This window comes from Coregonus clupeaformis, chromosome 17 (genome assembly GCF_020615455.1).
Source record: "Coregonus clupeaformis isolate EN_2021a chromosome 17, ASM2061545v1, whole genome shotgun sequence".
NCBI lineage: Eukaryota > Metazoa > Chordata > Actinopteri > Salmoniformes > Salmonidae > Coregonus > Coregonus clupeaformis.
In genome coordinates this window covers 2,534,128-2,552,309 of record NC_059208.1, presented here as the reverse complement: position 1 = coordinate 2,552,309, position 18,182 = coordinate 2,534,128, and the positions used below count along the sequence as shown (strand labels likewise).

Below are 18,182 nucleotides of genomic sequence, written 5' to 3'. Positions count from 1 at the left end.
GCAGCCCCTCCCCTCCCTGCGTTTACCAAACAACCCGCTCTGATGTCCAGTCAAGCTGTCACCCAGGGTGATCACTGTAAAAACTGTGTCCATGGTGATTAATATGGGCTCCCATGGCGATGTAAACTGGTTTCTCTGGTGATGGAAATGGTCCTCTGTGGGGTGTTGTTTCTATGGAGACGTGGAGGTGACATTGGCCTGTTGTTCCTCCCCCAGGCTATGACATGTCCACGTTTATCAGACGCTACAGCCGGTACCTCAACGAGAAGGCGTTCGCCTACAGACAGATGTCCTTCGACTTTGGCAGAGTGAAGAAGGGGTATGTTGTCTCTCAATAACTCTGTCTATCCTCTCCATCAGTGCTGCTTAAATTCTTTAATTTCATTTCAACCTCTTCTCTTTATGGCTTTTTTAAAAGGATTATCAAGCTTCAAATAGAGCAAAACACACTGTCTAGCTGCAATATACAAGATATGTTTTGACCCCTCACCCTCACCCTCCCACCCCCTCAGAAACATATACACTACCGGTCAAAAGTTTTAGAACACCTACTCATTCAAGGGTTTTTCTTTATTTTTACTATTTTCTACATTGTAGAATAATAGTTAAGACATCAAAACTATGAAATAACACATATGGAATCATGTAGTAACAAAAACGTGTTAAACAAATCAAAATATAGTTTAAATAGCCACCCTTTGCCTTGATGACAGCTTTGCACACTCTTGGCATTCTCTCAACCAGCTTCATGAGGTAGTCACCTGGAATGCATTTTATTTAACAGGTGTGCCTTCTTAAAAGTTAATTTGTGGAATTTCCTTCTTAACGCATTTGAGCCAATCAGTTGTGTTGTGACATGGTAGGGGGGGTATACAGAAGATCGCCCTATTTGGTAAAAGACCAAGTCCATATTATGGCAAGAACAGCTGAAATAAGCAAAGAAAAACGACAGTCCATCATTACTTTAAGACATGAAGGTCAGTCAATACGGAACATTTCAAGAACTTTGCAGTCGCAAAAACCATCAAGGGCTATGATGAAACTGGCAATCATGAGGACCGCCACAGGAATGGAAGACCCAGAGTTACCTCTGCTGCAGAGGATAAGTTCATTAGAGTTACCAGCCTCAGAAATTGCAGCCCAAATAAATGCTTCACAGAGTTCAAGTAACAGACACATCTCAACATCAACTGTTCAGAGGAGAATCAGGCCTTCATGGTCGAATTGCCGCAAAGAAACCACTAATAAAGGACACCAATAAGAAGAAGAGAGTTGCTTGGTCCAAGAAACACGAGCAATGGACATTAGACCGGTGGAAATGTGTCCTTTGGTCTGGAGTCCAAATGTGAGATTTTTGGTTCCAACCGCCGTGTCTTTGTGAGACGCGGTGGGGGTGAACAGATGATCTCCGCATGTGTATTTCCCGCCGTAAAGCATGGAGGAGGAGGTGTTATGGTGTGGGGGTGCTTTGCTGGTGACACTGTCTGTGATTGATTTAGAATTCAAGGCGCACTTAACAAGCATGGCTACCACAGCATTCTGCAGCGATACGCCATCCCATCTTGTTTGGGCTTAGAGGGACTCGTTTGTTTTTCAACAGAACAATGACCCAACACACCTCCAGGCTGTGTAAGGGCTATTTTACCAAGAAGGAGAGTGATGGAGTGCTGCATCAGATGACCTGGCCTCCACAATCCCCCAACCTCAACCAAATTGAGATGGTTTGGGATGAGTCGGACCGCAGAGTGAAGGAAAAGCAGCCAACAAGTGCTAAGCATATGTGGGAACTCCTTCAAGACTGTTGGAAAAGCATTCCAGGTGAAGCTGGTTGAGAGAATGCCAAGAGTGTGCAAAGCTGTCATCAAGGCAAAGGGTGGCTATTTGAAGAATCTCAAATATTACATATATTTTGATTTGTTTAACACTTTTTGGGTTAATACATGATTCCATATGTTATTTTGATGTCTTTACTACTATTCTACGATGTAGAAAATAGTAAAAATAAAGAAAAACCCTTGAATGAGTAGGTGTTCTAAAACTTTTGACTGGTAGTGTATACTGAACAAAAATATAAACGCAAGATGTAAAGTGTTGGTCCCATGTTTCATGAGGTGAAATAAAAGATTCCAGAAATGTTCCATATACACAAAAAGCTTATTTATCTCAAATTTTGTGCACAAATCTGTTTACATCTCTGTTAGTCAGCATTTCTCCTTTGCCAAAATAATCCATCCACCTGACAGGTGTGGCATATCAAGAAGCTGATTAAACAGGATGATTCATTACACAGGTGCACCTTGTGCTGGAGACAATAAAAAGCCACTGTGCAGTTTTGTCACACAACACAATGCCACAGATGTCTCAAGTTTTGAGGGAGTGTGCAATTGGCATTCTGACTGCAGTAATGTCCAACATAGCTGTTGCCAGAGAGCTGAATGTTCATTTCTCTACCATAAGCTGCCTCCAACATAGTTTTAGAGAATTTGGCAGTACGTCCAACCGGCCTCACAACCGCAGACCACGTGAAACCAGGCCAGCCCAGGACCTCCACATCCGGCTTCTTCACTGGGATTGTCTGAGATCAGCCACCCGGACAGCTGATGAAACTGAGGAGTAGTTCTGTCTGTAATAAAGCCCTTTTGTTGGGGAAAACTCATTCTGATTGGCTGGGACTGGCTCCCCAGTGGGTGGGCCTTGTTCCCAAGTGGGTGATCCTATGCCCTCCCAGGCCCACCCATGGCTGCGCCCCTGCCCAGTCATGTGAAATCCATATATTAGGGCCTAATGAATTTATTTCAATTGAGTGATTTCCTTAAATGAACTGTAACTCAGTAAAATCGTTGAAATTGTTGCATGTTGTGTTTATATTTTTGTTCAGTATTAAAACATAGAAATAGATGTACATTCTATTTCTCATAGAGACAACACTTGGCAGAATCACAGCCACCTGACCTGTCTGTCAGTCTCAGGGGTCCTGTCAGTAGGTGGGAGTGATTCATCTTAAACCCAGGGTTGCACCAAAGAAAGTACCGTATGAAGATGGGCTAAAACTGCTTCTCCAATAGAAATTCCTGATCACAGTTGTAAGCGATATCATGGCAACGTTGGCTAGCAAGCTCATGCGTAAAAACACGTCATTGTGTCTAACGGTCGTCTCGCGCCGAACTGCGCATGTGCTGGCCGTCAAATCAAAGGCACTCCTTCGATATAAAGTTGTTTTTGACGAAAATGAAAACGTGTCAGTTTGTCACTTTCACAAGGTTGGAGTAATAACATGTTAAACTACCTAATACATTGGCTCGAATCTAGGTTGTGACTTTAGTTTTTGCGAAAATGTACAATTAAGGAAGAATTATTCACTTTTCTCATTGACTTCTCAAACTCCAAAACACGGTTTGGTCTGTTTCACAAGCGTTCCCGGAAGTATCGCGATGTTGTGCCTCTGGGTTGAAAAACTCTGTGATTGCACTGTGGGTGAGGGCAGAGTGAGTGGGCTGTCCATGCCTGTGCCTGTACAGAAACAGACAGATGAATACAGACTACAGAGTGAGCTATTACTTAGGCTCCTGTCCAGATTATTGCGTTTTTTCTGGCAGACACAAGGTCCCACAGCATAGTCTGTGCCAGCCATGCGGCAAACAGACAGAACAGCCAGGTGTGCAGATAGAGCTGTCTCTGACCTAGTGTCTCATGTCAGGTGTCTTACCTAAAGTAAGTTAGCGTTGTATCACAAGGTCTTGGCTGATCTCTAGTAATAATATAATTGTAAATGCCACTTAGCAGAAGCTTTCATGCAAAGCCACTAACAATACAGTGAGTGTTTAAGTCTTTAGTAGGTGCATGTGATCCCTGCAAGAATTGAATAATATATGCCATTTAGCAGACATTTATCCAAAGCAACTTATAGTCATGCGTGCATACATTTTTATGTATGGGAGGTCCTGGGAATCAAACCCACAATCCTGGCATTGCACACACTCTACCAACTGAGCCATACAGGACACTCCCTTTGTGTTGCTAGCGCCACAGGATCACACCTATCTACAGGACTTCACTATAGACTCACTGTCCCAGAGGTCTATATGTTGTTTATCCCAATGTAGAGAGTATTTAGTTGTTTCCTCTCATCTCATATTGCTGGAAAAATAAATGGCAGCACATTATTGTATGCTCCACAATGTTTTAAATGGATCTTAAACCTATGTGTTCGTCAATAGACCTTCATTAGGGTTTAATTCAGCATACTGTATCAAGAAAGATTTTGTATTGATCCGCTAATGGGAAAATCTGACTACGCCAGATAATACAAACAAGTACCAATACACCCAGCACAGAAAAAACAATGAACATATCGACAACGTTAAAATCATCAGATCATCAACACAAACAACTGGATAAAAAACGTTTTTAATGGACCTCAAACCAACATTCAGGGTTTTCTCATACTGTACCATGTCTTTGCTCCTTTGTCCTCTGTCTGTCTGTCTGTCTGTCTGTCTGTCTGTCTGTCTGTCTGTCTGTCTGTCTGTCTGTCTGTCTGTCTGTCTTTCTTTCTCAGAGCTGAGGGGGTGATGAGGACGATGCCTGTAGAGAAGCTGTTGAAAGGAATGCCCACTCTGCAGAGCCAGATAGACGCCCTGCTGGAGTTTGATGTGAGTATTATGATGATGATGAGGAGGATATTTGTATCCATAAGGAAGTACATTTTTGTTTTTTCCTTAGCATTAAACACCTGATTCAATTAATCAAAGCTTGATGATGAGTTGACCATTTGAATCAGCTGTGTAGTGCTAGGGCAAAAACAAAAATGTGCAACCTTTTGGGTCCCCAGGACTAGGATAAAAATACACTGCATTATGAAATTATCTCTGTCTATTTACATAGACAGGCGGACAGCCAAGAGTCATGTAACGTTAGACATACAGTATTCACGTAATAGACAACCGTACAGCACAGTACAACACAACGCAACGAAACACAACATTTACATGCAGTACATAGGTCTACTTTGTCACATTATAATTATTGTGATTGCTAGGCCACCTCCTGTTATGCCCCATGCCTCAACAATAACCTAAACCAAAGCTCTCCAACCCTGTTCCTGGAGAGCTACCCAACCCCAGTTGTAACCAGTGGCGATTTTAGCATGTAAATCTTGATGGAGCAAACAATTTTTTTTGGGGGGGGATGCATGCCAGCAAAGCCACTACACAACACAACACAACACAACACTAAACAATATATTAATTGCTCTATAACGGTGACAAACAGTGCCCACAAACTGTTAGGACCTACATAAAGCTGTCCCAACAGCAGTCCCAACACCTGGCTATCAGTGGAGCCTTGTCTGGCAGCGAAACAGTTCATTCAGCCTCATTTACTGCCTTTTAAAAAAACATAGCTGATATGGCTGAGTTGCTTAAACAAATGTGGTTTCTACTGACAATTGAGATGTACAAACTATGGTATAAGGGGACGACAAGCTCATAAGAGGCAATCCGTAATTTTGATTAAGACATTAATGAGCGAGCTAGAACGGACGTAGTCAATATAACTATTTGTTCAGCACTTTTGAAATGTACAGTGACAGAATTCAGAACATGGCCCGTTCTTACAGTATTCTCCCTGTACACCAAGTCAGAACCGTAGATAAATAAAGGGGGCATATAAGCAGACAATGAAAGCTCTTACAATATTCGATGATTACATTTCTCTAAAACAGGTAATAGGCTACATGTGCACCACCAAGTCAGACCAGTAGGCAAAATTAAGAGGGGAAAATAGACCTTTGTGGGCAAATTTTGGCATCAAAGTCTGGCATACTTTGGATTTATGGCGCTTTCAAGACAACTGGGAAAAAAACAAGGTCAAATCATGATGACGTCAGTGATCTTCAGGTCGTAGCTCTAGAAAGAGGCCCGAGTTCCCGACTTACAATTCCGAGTTGGATGACCGTTCAAAACGTATTTTCCCAGTCTGAGCTCGTTTTTTCCTGAGTTACCAGTTGTCTTGAACTCACTGAAGTCAGATTTCCCAGTTCTGAGTTAACAGTTGTTTTGAGCGCGGCAGAAATCATGCCGTATTGACAGCATGGCCAATGTTGAATGTTTATAATTTTAAGCTTGGAAAAGAGACCCTTAAATTCAGACTTGGGACCACACTAGTGCTAGTGATTGCTTTGCAATGCTTGCAGTTAGCCACTAATTCCTTCCAAACCACTCATTGTTGAATTTGCGATTTCCAACTTGTTGTGTAATGTTTATGTCGATGAGCACCGATACGTTTTATCTATAATTTATCTTCATTATTTCTCTTAATATGACAAGGATTAAAAAGCATTTGCCAGTAGATTGTCGACTTGATTCATGATGATGACTGCTAGCTTGCTAGCCAAGATTTGAAAGTATGATGTTGACATGATCAGTCCAATCAAAGCTACTGTAGATATAACGTGATTTGACGTCATTTTATCTGTGGCCAATGACCTTGAGCCTTCTTGGATGGGCACTTCTAATGTAACTCTATGGCAGCACCCAAGGGGTTTGAATTTTCGAGCTCTACCCTTAGAGTTGGCGGTGACACATTACCAACCCCTACACTCCGTATTTTCCGCTGGCTGCCCCACCACCACCACAGAAAGAACTGAGCTAGGCTGAAACACCTGCATTTTGGAGCTGCCTTACTCAAGAAAGCAAAAAAGAGAACATGTTTGTATGCAGCTTTATTAACGCAATGATATATATATATATATATATATTATTTATTTTTTTACATTGTTTTCCAACTGATATGTGACATGTATTAATGCCAAAATAACATGCAAAACAGGCAACCCCATTTTTTAGGTAATAATGTGGGGCTTAAAACAAGTGGGGCTCTGCCCTACCTGCCCTGAATGATGGGTCGCCACTGGCTGTAACTAACCTAGTTCAGCTTATCAATCAGCTAATTATTAGGATCAGGTGTGCTAGATTAGGGTTGGAGGGAAAACCTAGAACCTTGCTCTCCAGGAACAGGGTTGGGTATCCCTGACCTAAACTACCTGGCAACTCAACCCAAGCAGTAGTGGTGTAAAGTACTTATGTAAAAATACTACTTAAGTCGTTTTTTGGGGTATCTGTACTTGAAATTATTTATACTTTTACTTTTGATACTTAAGTACATTTAAAACCAAATACTTTAAAAAATGTTACTCAAGTAGTATTTTACTGGGTGACTTTCACTTTTACTTTAGTCATTTTCTATTAAGGTGTCTTTACTTTTACTCAAGTATGACATTTGGGTACTTTTTCCACCATTGCCAAGCAGTTACCTACAAACCTATTACCTTTCAACTCAAATCTCCCATCCTCAGTGTGATCTAATCTCACCTTGTTTATCTATAGGTCCATCCCAATGAACTGACCAATGGGGTGATCAATGCGTGCTTCCTCCTGATGTTCAAAGACCTGATCAAGTTATATGCCTGCTACAACGACGGGATCATCAATCTATTAGGCAAGGCTTGACCCTTTTCTTCTACTTCCTGGGACAATAATCGTGCCTGTTTATATTTGATGAATATCACAGGTTAAATTTGATTCAAGACATGGAAATAGATGTGGTCCTTTTCATTTTATGTAATAGTAATGTCTCAATGGTTGGTGAAAAATCTGTCTGTGCCCTTAAGCAAGGCACTTAACCTTAATTGCTCCTGTAAGTCGCTCTGGATAAGAGCGTCTGCTAAATGACAAAAAAAAAAAAAAAAAAAGGTTGTGTAATAATAAACATGTTGATTCCCCTTTTTCTTCACAGAGAAATTTTTCCAGATGAAGAGAGGACAGTGCAAAGACGGGCTGGAGATCTACAAGAGATTCTTGACACGGATGACCAGGGTTTCTGAGGTCTTCAAAATCGCTGAGGTAAAAGACAAAATCCGACAATACACTTTACTGTTGAAAAGTTCAATCCACAGCCTGTATGACAAGCATGGTATACGGAGGCTCAGGTGAAATGTCAACATCTTCTTTTACAGACCATGGGAATTGACAAAAATGATATCCCCGAGCTCACTCAGGTAAGTCCTGTTTGACCTTTTAAGCCAAATTTCTTAAATGTTCAGTGGGATGATACACTTTCTCCTAATCCAGTAACATTTTATTCACATTGTACTTACATTGTACCAGCATTGCATGTCAGTGTTGTGGTGTTCTTTCACCTGGGGTAGCATGCGTTTTGGGCATAGCCAACAACTCCCAGAAATCTCTTCTCTAGCAGCATCAACCAATCACAGGATTGGTCCTTTTTTTTGGACATGTCATTGTCTACCTGACCAATGGTGAACTTTTCATAGAGTGGGGGCGTATCCATTTGATCCATTCTGTCCTCCATGCAGCTAATGAGCTGTGCTTCCCCTGTGATTGACAGCCACTCTGCCCCCTCTCTTCTTACTTCCAGAGGTGCAGCTTGCTCTTACAGGCTGAGAGTGTGAGTAGTGTGTAGTACATACAGCTCGCCTTTGGGTCATGGCTTTTTTGCTAACCCTAACCCTAATCCTAATCTTAACCGAATTATCCTAGCCTGCTACGTTAGTTCTCCTAACCTGCTACAAAAAGTCAAATCTGACAAAAGCTGTATGCCATCTAGTCAAAACCTCACTTTTGGGGATCAAAGCAGCCTATAGGAAATTGAGTAACAACACTGAACTCTCTTGAATGCATTTGGTCACATCCTGGTCTCATAGGCTAGACATGCTGTAACATAGTAAATGTAAATCCAGGACACTCAAATTAGTATGATACAGTGCATTCGGAAAGTATTCAGAACCCTTGACTTTTTCCACATTTTGTTACGTTACAGCCTTACTCTAAAATTGAATAAATTGTTTGTTTTTTTCCCTCATCATCATTTCCCTACACTCAACACCCCATAATGACAAAGCAAAAACAGGTTTTTAGATCAAATAAAACGGAAATATCTAATTTACATAAGTATTCAGAGCCTTTACTCAGTGTTGAAGCACCTTTGGCAGCGATTACAGCCTCGAGTCTTCTTGGGTATGACGCTACAAGCTTGGCACACCTATATTTGGGGAGTTTCTCCCATTCTTCTCTGCAGATCCTCTCCATCAGGTTGGATGGCTAGCATCGCCTCACAGCTATTTTCAGGTCTCTCCAGAGATGTTTGAACGGGTTCAAGTCCGGGCTTTAGCTGGGCCACTCAAGGACATTCAGGGACTTGTCTCGAAGCCGCTCCTGCGTTGTCTTGGCTGTGGGCTTAGGGTCGTTGTCCTGTTGGAAGGTGAACCTTCACCCCAGTCTGAGGTCCTGAGCACTCTGGAGCAAGTTTTCATCAAGGATCTTTCTGTACTTTGCTCCGTTCATCTTTCCCTCGATCCTGACCAGTCTCCCAGTCCCTGCTGCTGAAAAACATCCCCACAGGTTTCCTCCAGACATGACGCTTGGCATTCAGGCCAAAGAGTTCAATCTTGGTTTCATCAGACCAGAGAATCTTGTTTCTCATGGTCTGAGTCCTTTAGGTGTCTTTTGTCCTTTGGGTGCCTGAGGAGTGGCTTCCGTCTGGCCACTCTACCATAAAGTCCTGATTGGTGGAGTGCTGCAGAGATGGTTGTCCTTCTGGAAGGTTCTCCCATCTCCACAGAGGAACTCTGGAGCTCTGTCAGAGTGACCATCGGGTTCTTGGTCACCTCCCTGACCAAGGCCCTTCTCCCCCGATTGCTCAGTTTGGCCGGGCAGTCAACTCTTGGTGGTTCCAAACTTCTTCCATTTAAGAATGATGGAGGCATTGTGTTCTTGGGGACCTTCAATGCTGCAGAAACTTTTTGGTACCCTTCCCCAGATCTGTGCCTCGACACAATCCTGTCTCGGAGCTCTGCGGGCAATTCCTTTGACCACATGGCTTGGTTTTTGCTCTGACATGCACGGTCAACTGTGGGACCTTATATAGACAGGTGTGTGCCTTTCCAAATCATGTCCAATCAATTGAATTTACCACAGGTGGACTCCAATCAAGTTGTAGAAACATCTCAAGGATGATCAATGGAAACAGGATGCACCAGAGCTCAATTTCAAGTCTCATAACAATGAGTCTGAATACTTATGTAAATAAGGTATTTCTGTTTTTTATTTTTAATATATTAGCAAAAATGTCTAAAAACCTGTTTTCGCTTTGTCATTATGGGGTATTGTGTGTAGATTGATGATAAAAAAATAAATACATTTAGAATAAGGCTGTAACGTGCCAAAATGTGGAAAAAGTCAAGGGGTCTGAATTCTTTCCGAATGCACTGTATGTTACGTTTGGTAAGGTTAAATAAGACAGAAGGTTACTTAAGGCAAAAACGAAAATACGGTGTTGGTCGGGTGGATGGATGGATGTATAATGTGAATGTGTAGCAACCCAAAGGTTGCGTGTTCGAATCTCATCACGGACAACTTTCGAATTTTAGCTAATTAGCAACTTTGCAACTACTTACTACATTTTAGCTACTTTGTAACTACTTAGCATGTTAGCTAACCCTTCCACCTAATTCTTAACCCTAACCTTAACCCTTACCTTAACCCCGAACCCCTAACCCCTAGCCTAACTAACATTAGCAACCTAGCTAAAGTTAGCGTTAGCCACTAGCCACCTAGCCAACGTTAGCCACAACTAATTGGAGTTCGTAACATATCATCCGTTTTGCAAATTCATAACATGTTGTACAAATTGCAATTCATAACATATTGTACAAATTGTAATTCGTAACATATCATACGAAATGGATGATGGACATCCACAAATTAATACATACCATACAAAACGTAACATATCATACTAATTGGAGTGTCCCGGATTTACATTGACTATTTTACGTCTACCCCTGAGTCCAGGTTGATGTGACTGAAGGAACAGATTGGAGAAGTCTCAATACCTGCAGAGCTATTCCGCTAAAAGCTAAGATCTGATTTAACATTGGTTTTAGCTCAACAATTGTATCTTAGTTCATCAGAATGTAACTATAGAGTTTCCATAATGTCAAAATCACCCGAGAGGGTATCTGAAATCCCATGAACAGTATGCGTCCCTCAATTAAGTATGTAGTACCTAACTGTGTGTCCCAACTACTCCCTACCCCATTCCCTTTGGCCCTATAAAGCTTTACTGTTTGCAGATATGTAAGGTGGAGGCTTTGGTGGAAGCTCAACCACCACACTGCTTTTACCTTTACATACCCTTCAGATCTCCAAACATCAAAGGGGTTTAGGCCAAGGGGAAGGGGTACACTCTCACTCATGAACATTATGAAGACTCTATATACATGGCTGGGGTATTTCCCTGGCAGATGCGGGTAGTGTGTATGCCTTTACACTGAGAGCATGATGCACTGATGACCGTGTGGACTGTGGACTGTGGATGGAAAGGGGTTGCTTTAATATCACAGCCTTGGGCAGGTGCAGATCTGCTGGGGGGTTTGACCACACTGACATGCATGATTGGTTGGACTACTAGCCAACCGGGAGGGTGGTGGGATGTGAAATGGGGGGTTGAGCTTACTGTCATGTCATGGTGTTGCTCTAAAGAGGAGCTGGTTAAAGCATGGTAATGATACATTGATTCAAGACTGTGAGTTTGGGGGAGTTGTGGAGCATGGATTAGGGTTGAAAGGCCTGTGTGTGTGGTTGGATTTTAATGGAGTCCATCGGCTAACTAGCAGATTGACTGGTTAGCATTATGTCACAGTTTGGACATTCTGGGTGTTCCTTATTGTTTAGAGAGATTCCTGTCATATTACTAGCACTATTACTATTACAGTACTAGTTGTTTATAAACTGTCAAGTGAAATGACTGCCTCGTAGAACAATCTATGTGTCTTCATTGATGTTTGTATGCATGTGGTGGAGAGGCAAAGAGAAAGCCTGTATACACTATGTTCAGACTTGGCTCCTTCGTAGGCAGTATCCTTTCTCCTTCTTAGCAGTATCCTTAGCTCCTTCTACACCACATATCCTCTCTTTTTACAGTATCTTTATTAGCTTCTACTCTTTTTCATATAAGCTCTTTCTTAGGCAGTATCCTTAACTCTTTCTAGGAGTATCCTTTAAGGCTCTTTCTTAGGCAGTATCCTTTTAGGGATACTGTCCTGGCCTAGAGGTGTGAGTTATTAGGCTCCCAGTGCCAGTGCTTAGGCAGCTGAGACAAGTGACGCTCCACAATAAATTCGACTGAATTCTCCATCCCGTGAGTCACCATTTGGGCAGCTAAACAACCTAGTGATTTAGCTGTAACTATTAGAAATCGAATACGAAAGCCATTTAATTAGTTAATCGAAATTAAAACATATCATGTTGTTTCACCAGATGTTATATATTTCTCTTATTACTGGATTTACCTGACAGCCGTAAGCATGTGTATTGTATTATTCTCTGTTGTGTGGAAACAGCAACCTCTTATCTATGACAGATAGACCGATATGTGAATTCCAGGTGGATCTTGATGATACCACAGTGCGGTAGGGAATACAAAAGCATTGGAACGGCATGAAGCAGGGAAATATCATATTTGCCCCCCTCTACTATGTTTGTGGCTGTGTAATAGCATCTAAATGGATGGTATTAGGATCTAATCATCAGATCTCTTAACCCCTCTTTGGAGTGTATCCTTTGGCAGAGGCAAATGCTGAGTAACGATTTACATTACGGCCATCTTCGTAATGCATTCTTTACATATGTACACCTCATAAGCGTACTGTAGGCTGAACAGAATCGAGGAGATTCTAAGAGAAACTTCCAATTCATATAGTCATTCTTTTCCTTTGAATGCTCATTGAAGATGCTTAGAAAGTCATTACAGCGATATCACTGCCAACAGTGTAGAGCAGACCCTCCCTAAATGTACCTAAATGTTCCCTGAACAGCTTGCTGTCCGAAAGAAGGTCTGTGATTTTGGATTGTATCAGGTAGAGACCCCTGTTTAATAGAAGGACCCCTGTGTGTCTGTACATGGCCCAATTGGCCTGTGGAAGTGATGGTACTGTCACTCCTCCTCCTGGCAGCTCTGTGACAGTCAATCACACACCTGGGTGGTTTTCAATAGGCACGAAGTGGAAGAAAACTGTCCAAAACGAAGTTAAATTGGGAGGTATTATCTGAACGTGTCCAATAAGAAACGCTGGTTTTTCGTTGTCCGTTGCAAAATGTTTTGCTACGGTGTGGCCTAATAAAAATGACCCAGCTGTAGAAGAAAGCTCAGAGTAGATACAGTACTACTGGTTCTTAGTTCTGAAATGGGCCGTCCTCTTTCATATTGCAAAGGCAGAGATTTATCATTGTACTGTCTGGCTCCGAGGCCTCTTACATTTCAGGCACGATTACCTAGAATGCCAAGACATTTATTGGGTTATCAGAGGAAGTAGACCAAGGTAAATGGGGCAGGAAAATAATAGTGATTTAAGAGGGAAGTGTGTGAGACTTATTTAGCTGGCCCATTTAGCTTTGACAGGCACATGTGGGTTGCTAGATGCTAACTGCTTAGCCTATTAGGTGTACTTCCATCTGTAGCTGTGCAGCATGTTTTGCTATGATGTGTTTACAGTCTGTCTGTTAGTTTGAGCATGCAGTAGAACTGTATTGATGGAAGCATTGTTCTTTAACATAAGCATGAGTAGTTTGCTAGAGTTAAGTAATGAATGGACTGAACTGCTGTGTGAAAGAAATTGAGAGGCACTCAATTAGCATTGTTCTCCTATTGTCCCCCATTACTTCCATAGCCCCAATGTGATCATTCTTTGTGTCCCCTGTTAGCTCCAATGTGGTCATTCTCTGTCTCCTGTTAGCCCCAATGTGATAATTCTCTGTCCCCTGTTAGTCCCAGTGTACGCTGTTAGCCCCAATGTGATAATTTTTTGTATGTCCCCTGATAGCCCCAATGTGATAGTTCTCTGTCCCCTGTTAGCCCCAGTGTACCCTGTTAGCCCCAATGTGATAATTATTTGTATGTCCCCTGATAGCCCCAATGTGTTCATTCTTTGTGTGTACCATGTTAGCCCCAATGTGACCATTCTCTGTGTTCCCTGTTAGCCCCAATGTGACCATTCTCTGTGTTCCCTATTAGCCCCAATTTGACCATTCTCTGTGTTCCCTATTAGCCCCAATTTGACCATTCTCTGTGTTCCCTATTAGCCCCAATTTGACCATTCTCTGTGTTCCCTATTAGCCCCAATTTGACCATTCTCTGTGTTCCCTATTAGCCCCAATTTGACCATTCTCTGTGTTCCCTATTAGCCCCAATGTGACCATTCTCTGTGTTCCCTATTAGCCCCAATTTGACCATTCTCTGTGTTCCCTATTAGCCCCAATTTGACCATTCTATGTGTTCCCTATTAGCCCCAATTTGACTATTCTCTGTGTTCCCTATTAGCCCCAATTTGACCATTCTCAGTGTTCCCTATTAGCCCCAATTCGACCATTCTCTGTGTTCCCTGTTAGCCCCAATGTGACCATTCTCTGTGTTCCCTGTTAGCCCCAATGTGATCATTCTCTGTGTTCCCTGTTAGCCCCAATGTGATCATTCTCTGTGTTGCCTGTTAGCCCCAATGTGATCATTCTCTGTGTTCCCTGTTAGCCCCAATGTGACCATTCTCTGTGTTCCCTGTTAGCCCCAATGTGACCATTCTCTGTGTTCCCTGTTAGCCCCAATGTGACCATTCTCTGTGTTCCCTGTTAGCCCCAATGTGACCATTCTCTGTGTTCCCTGTTAGCCCCAATGTGACCATTCTCTGTGTCCCCTGTTAGCCCCAATGTGATCATTCTCTGTGTTGCCTGTTAGCCCCAATGTGATCATTCTCTGTGTTCCCTGTTAGCCCCAATGTGACCATTCTCTGTGTTCCCTGTTAGCCCCAATGTGACCATTCTCTGTGTTCCCTGTTAGCCCCAATGTGACCATTCTCTGTTCCCTGTTAGCCCCAATGTGATCATTCTATGTGTTCCCTGTTAGCCCAAATGTGACCATTCTATGTGTTCCCTGTTAGCCCCAATGTGACCATTCTCTGTGTTCCCTGTTAGCCCCAATGTGATCATTCTCTGTGCTGCCTGTTAGCCCCAATGTGACCATTCTCTGTGTTCCCTGTTAGCCCCAATGTGACCATTCTCTGTGTTCCCTGTTAGCCCCAATGTGACCATTCTCTGTGTTCCCTGTTAGCCCCAATGTGACCATTCTCTGTGTTCCCTGTTAGCCCCAATGTGACCATTCTCTGTGTTCCCTGTTACCCCAATGTGATCATTCTCTGTGTTCCCTGTTAGCCCCAATGTGACCATTCTCTGTGTTCCCTGTTAGCCCCAATGTGATCATTCTCTGTGTTCCCTGTTAGCCCCAATGTGATCATTCTCTGTGTTCCCTGTTAGCCCCAATGTGATCATTCTCTGTGTTCCCTGTTAGCCCCAATGTGACCATTCTCTGTGTTCCCTGTTAGCCCCAATGTGATCATTCTCTGTGTTGCCTGTTAGCCCCAATCTGATCATTCTCTGTGTTCCCTGTTAGCCCCAATGTGACCATTCTCTGTGTTCCCTGTTAGCCCCAATGTGATCATTCTCTGTCCCCTGTTCTCTGTGTCAGACCTCCTGTGGCTCTTCTTCTCATCCCTCTATGTGTTTCCCTTCAGACCCTTTAATCAAGTCAAGTGTCATCACCTGTCAAGCCTGCATGGCCAGTAGCTCTCCAGGCTCAAAGTTGGAGACCCCTGTTCATAACCTATGTTTCTGATCCATGTACTGTACGGTATACTATAGCCCTGTGGCCCCTGTAGTAATATGTTGCCCATCTCTTCTCGTTCTCCAGGCCCCTGAGAGTCTCCTGCAGTCTCTGGAGACTCACCTGAACACTCTGGAGGGGAAGAAGCCGTAAGTACCAACCACACTCTCCACCAATCCGTACCCCATAGTTGGGAGTGGGACTACTTTACTTCTACTTAATATTTGAGAATTCAGCAATCTCAGTACAGTTCGTATGCATGCACATGCTTTGGGTTTTAAAAAGTATGTGAAGTAAATAATTAAAGAATACACACCCTAAAGGTGAAAAAGAAAGTCGTACTGGGGGTGGCAGGTAGCCTAGCGGTTAAGAGCATGGGGCCAGTAACTGAAAGGTTGCTGGTTCGAATCCCTGTGCCGACTAGGTAAGAAATCTGTCAATGTGCCATTATAAGTCGCTCTGGATGAGCGCGTCTGTTAAATGACTGAAATGTAAACATTCTGCCTCTTTTGCTGTGGATTTATTTGACCAACACTTCGGCTAAAGAGCCTCCATCAAGGTGTGAAAATAGTCTGTGACCATCCAGTGAACCCAAATTAAACCTGTGCTTGACCCTGATGTCCCATAGGCTTTAATTAAGCTCAGCCTCTCTCAGTTAACATCATGTGGACCTCCAGTGTATGCCCTCTAGATTGTGTTATTTTTATGGACTGAATCTGTCATCACCAGACTGTCAGTCGTGTGTTCTCGACAGGACCTTAGTAGGGCAATGATACAAGATAGTATTTGTGGTCATCATCAGATCGGATGATATTTCATAAGATGACCTTGCTTCTAGAAATATGGAAAGAAATGTATCAGATTAAGTCTTAGCAAATGCCAGTGATTGTCAATGTGTGTTACAGAGAGGATGTTCACAAAGAGGATGTGTAAGTATTCTGCTGGATCTACTACAGAATGAGTTGACGGAGAGGGCCGGGTCATTATTTGCTGTTGTCTTGTATTGAAATGAATGAAACTGTAAAAAAAGAATCCCCAATTGTTTCGTGATATTCACATGAGGATTCTATGGAATTGACATTTGAACTTACAGTTTAAAGTAATGTTTCGCAGTGTTGTGAAGTTCAAATGGGATTCTATAGAATTTATGTGAACTTGGCATATTTGTGATTGTTCAGTATCTCTCCTGAGTTTTCACTCTCCCTCAATATTAATATGAACTTTGACAGCTGACTCGGGACTTACCTAAGGTTCACTTTGCATCGTTTTTTAATATGACGTGAATCTGGTGTCTTAGCTCGTCAATGTTCATATTGACTTCGTTGTCATATTATTGTGATCAACCCACCTCCTCAAAGCTTTTGATGCATGTCATTGCAAAACATGGATTTGTTATGTCTGGAAAATATGAATGAAAAGCTTTGTGCAAGGAGGTGATTCAATATTGTTTTATTCAGTGTTGCAAATCTAAACTCTACCGATGTAGTACTCTTAGAAAAAAGGGTTCCATAAGGGTTCTTCAGCTGTCCCCATAGGATAACCCTTTTTGGTTCCAGGTAGAACTCTTTGTGATAAGGGTTCTACATGGAACCCAAAAGGGTTCTACCTGGAACCAAAAAGGGTTATCCTATGGGGACAGCTGAAGAACCCTTATTGGTTCTAGATAGCGCCTTTCTCTCTAAGAGTGTATGTTTTCACAATGGAATTGCCTCTAAATGCCTGCTCTTTGCAACCAAAACAACAGTGCTTCTTTAGCTGTCACTTTGACACAGCTCAGTAACAGCCATTGTGCTTCACCGTGCATATCATCTGGTGATGTTATGATGGTTTTAACTCATTCTTATTGTTTCATTTTGCAGGTCACCGACCAAGGTGAGTCAGATACCCCTTATTTTACTCTGTCTCTGCACCTCAACAAATCTTTTTGACGACTGACAATAATTTGAAGATCATTTGAAGTGTATTCATTAATGCGTAAAACAGCATAGCCATGTCTGCTTCTGTAACTGTGCCGCGTCGCCATGGTAATGGACTAACGGGGCTAACCCTCCATCTGACAGGAGTCTGAAGCCAATGGCTCCCCGGCCGCAGCCGCCACGCCTACGAAAGCTCCAGCGGCCCCTACAGCTGCTGCTGCTCCAGTCGCTCCTGCCCGCCCTGGACCACCTGCCAGACCCACAGCGGCACCCACCTTCAAGAGCTCCAACAAGTAGGTGCCCATCTGCTGTGGGCTCTTAGGTTGGCCATTTCATGTGCCAGTGTTTTGCTGGGTTTTTGCTGTGCAACACTAGCTTTAACCATTAGCTATGTTGTACAATCTACCAGTGATGTAAAGTACTCAAGTAGAAATACTTTAAAGTACTACTTAAGTAGTTTTTTGGGGTATCTGTACTTTACTTTACTATTTATATTTTTGACAACTTTTACTTTTACTTCACTACATTCCTAAAGAAAAT

The 18,182-nt window shown here is 42.5% G+C and overlaps 1 protein-coding gene across 6 annotated transcripts in view; it reads left to right on the top strand.

The window, feature by feature from the left end:
* The window catches only part of LOC121562197 (clathrin coat assembly protein AP180), a 68,578-nt gene that overhangs the window by 32,260 nt on the left and 18,136 nt on the right, over positions 1 to 18,182 (top strand). For 4 of the 6 annotated variants that reach the window (XM_045226023.1, XM_045226021.1, XM_045226019.1 and 1 more), the window contains exons 5-13: positions 217 to 319; positions 4,559 to 4,652; positions 7,386 to 7,497; positions 7,795 to 7,901; positions 8,015 to 8,056; positions 15,814 to 15,875; positions 16,632 to 16,655; positions 17,586 to 17,598; positions 17,787 to 17,935. In XM_045226023.1, coding sequence (XP_045081958.1) covers positions 217 to 319; positions 4,559 to 4,652; positions 7,386 to 7,497; positions 7,795 to 7,901; positions 8,015 to 8,056; positions 15,814 to 15,875; positions 16,632 to 16,655; positions 17,586 to 17,598; positions 17,787 to 17,935 — 706 coding nt within the window. Of the gene's footprint in view, positions 1 to 216; positions 320 to 4,558; positions 4,653 to 7,385; positions 7,498 to 7,794; positions 7,902 to 8,014; positions 8,057 to 15,813; positions 15,880 to 16,631; positions 16,656 to 17,585; positions 17,599 to 17,786; positions 17,936 to 18,182 lie in introns of those variants that run through there. The other 2 variants (XM_045226022.1, XM_045226024.1) reach the window with 2 other exon arrangements.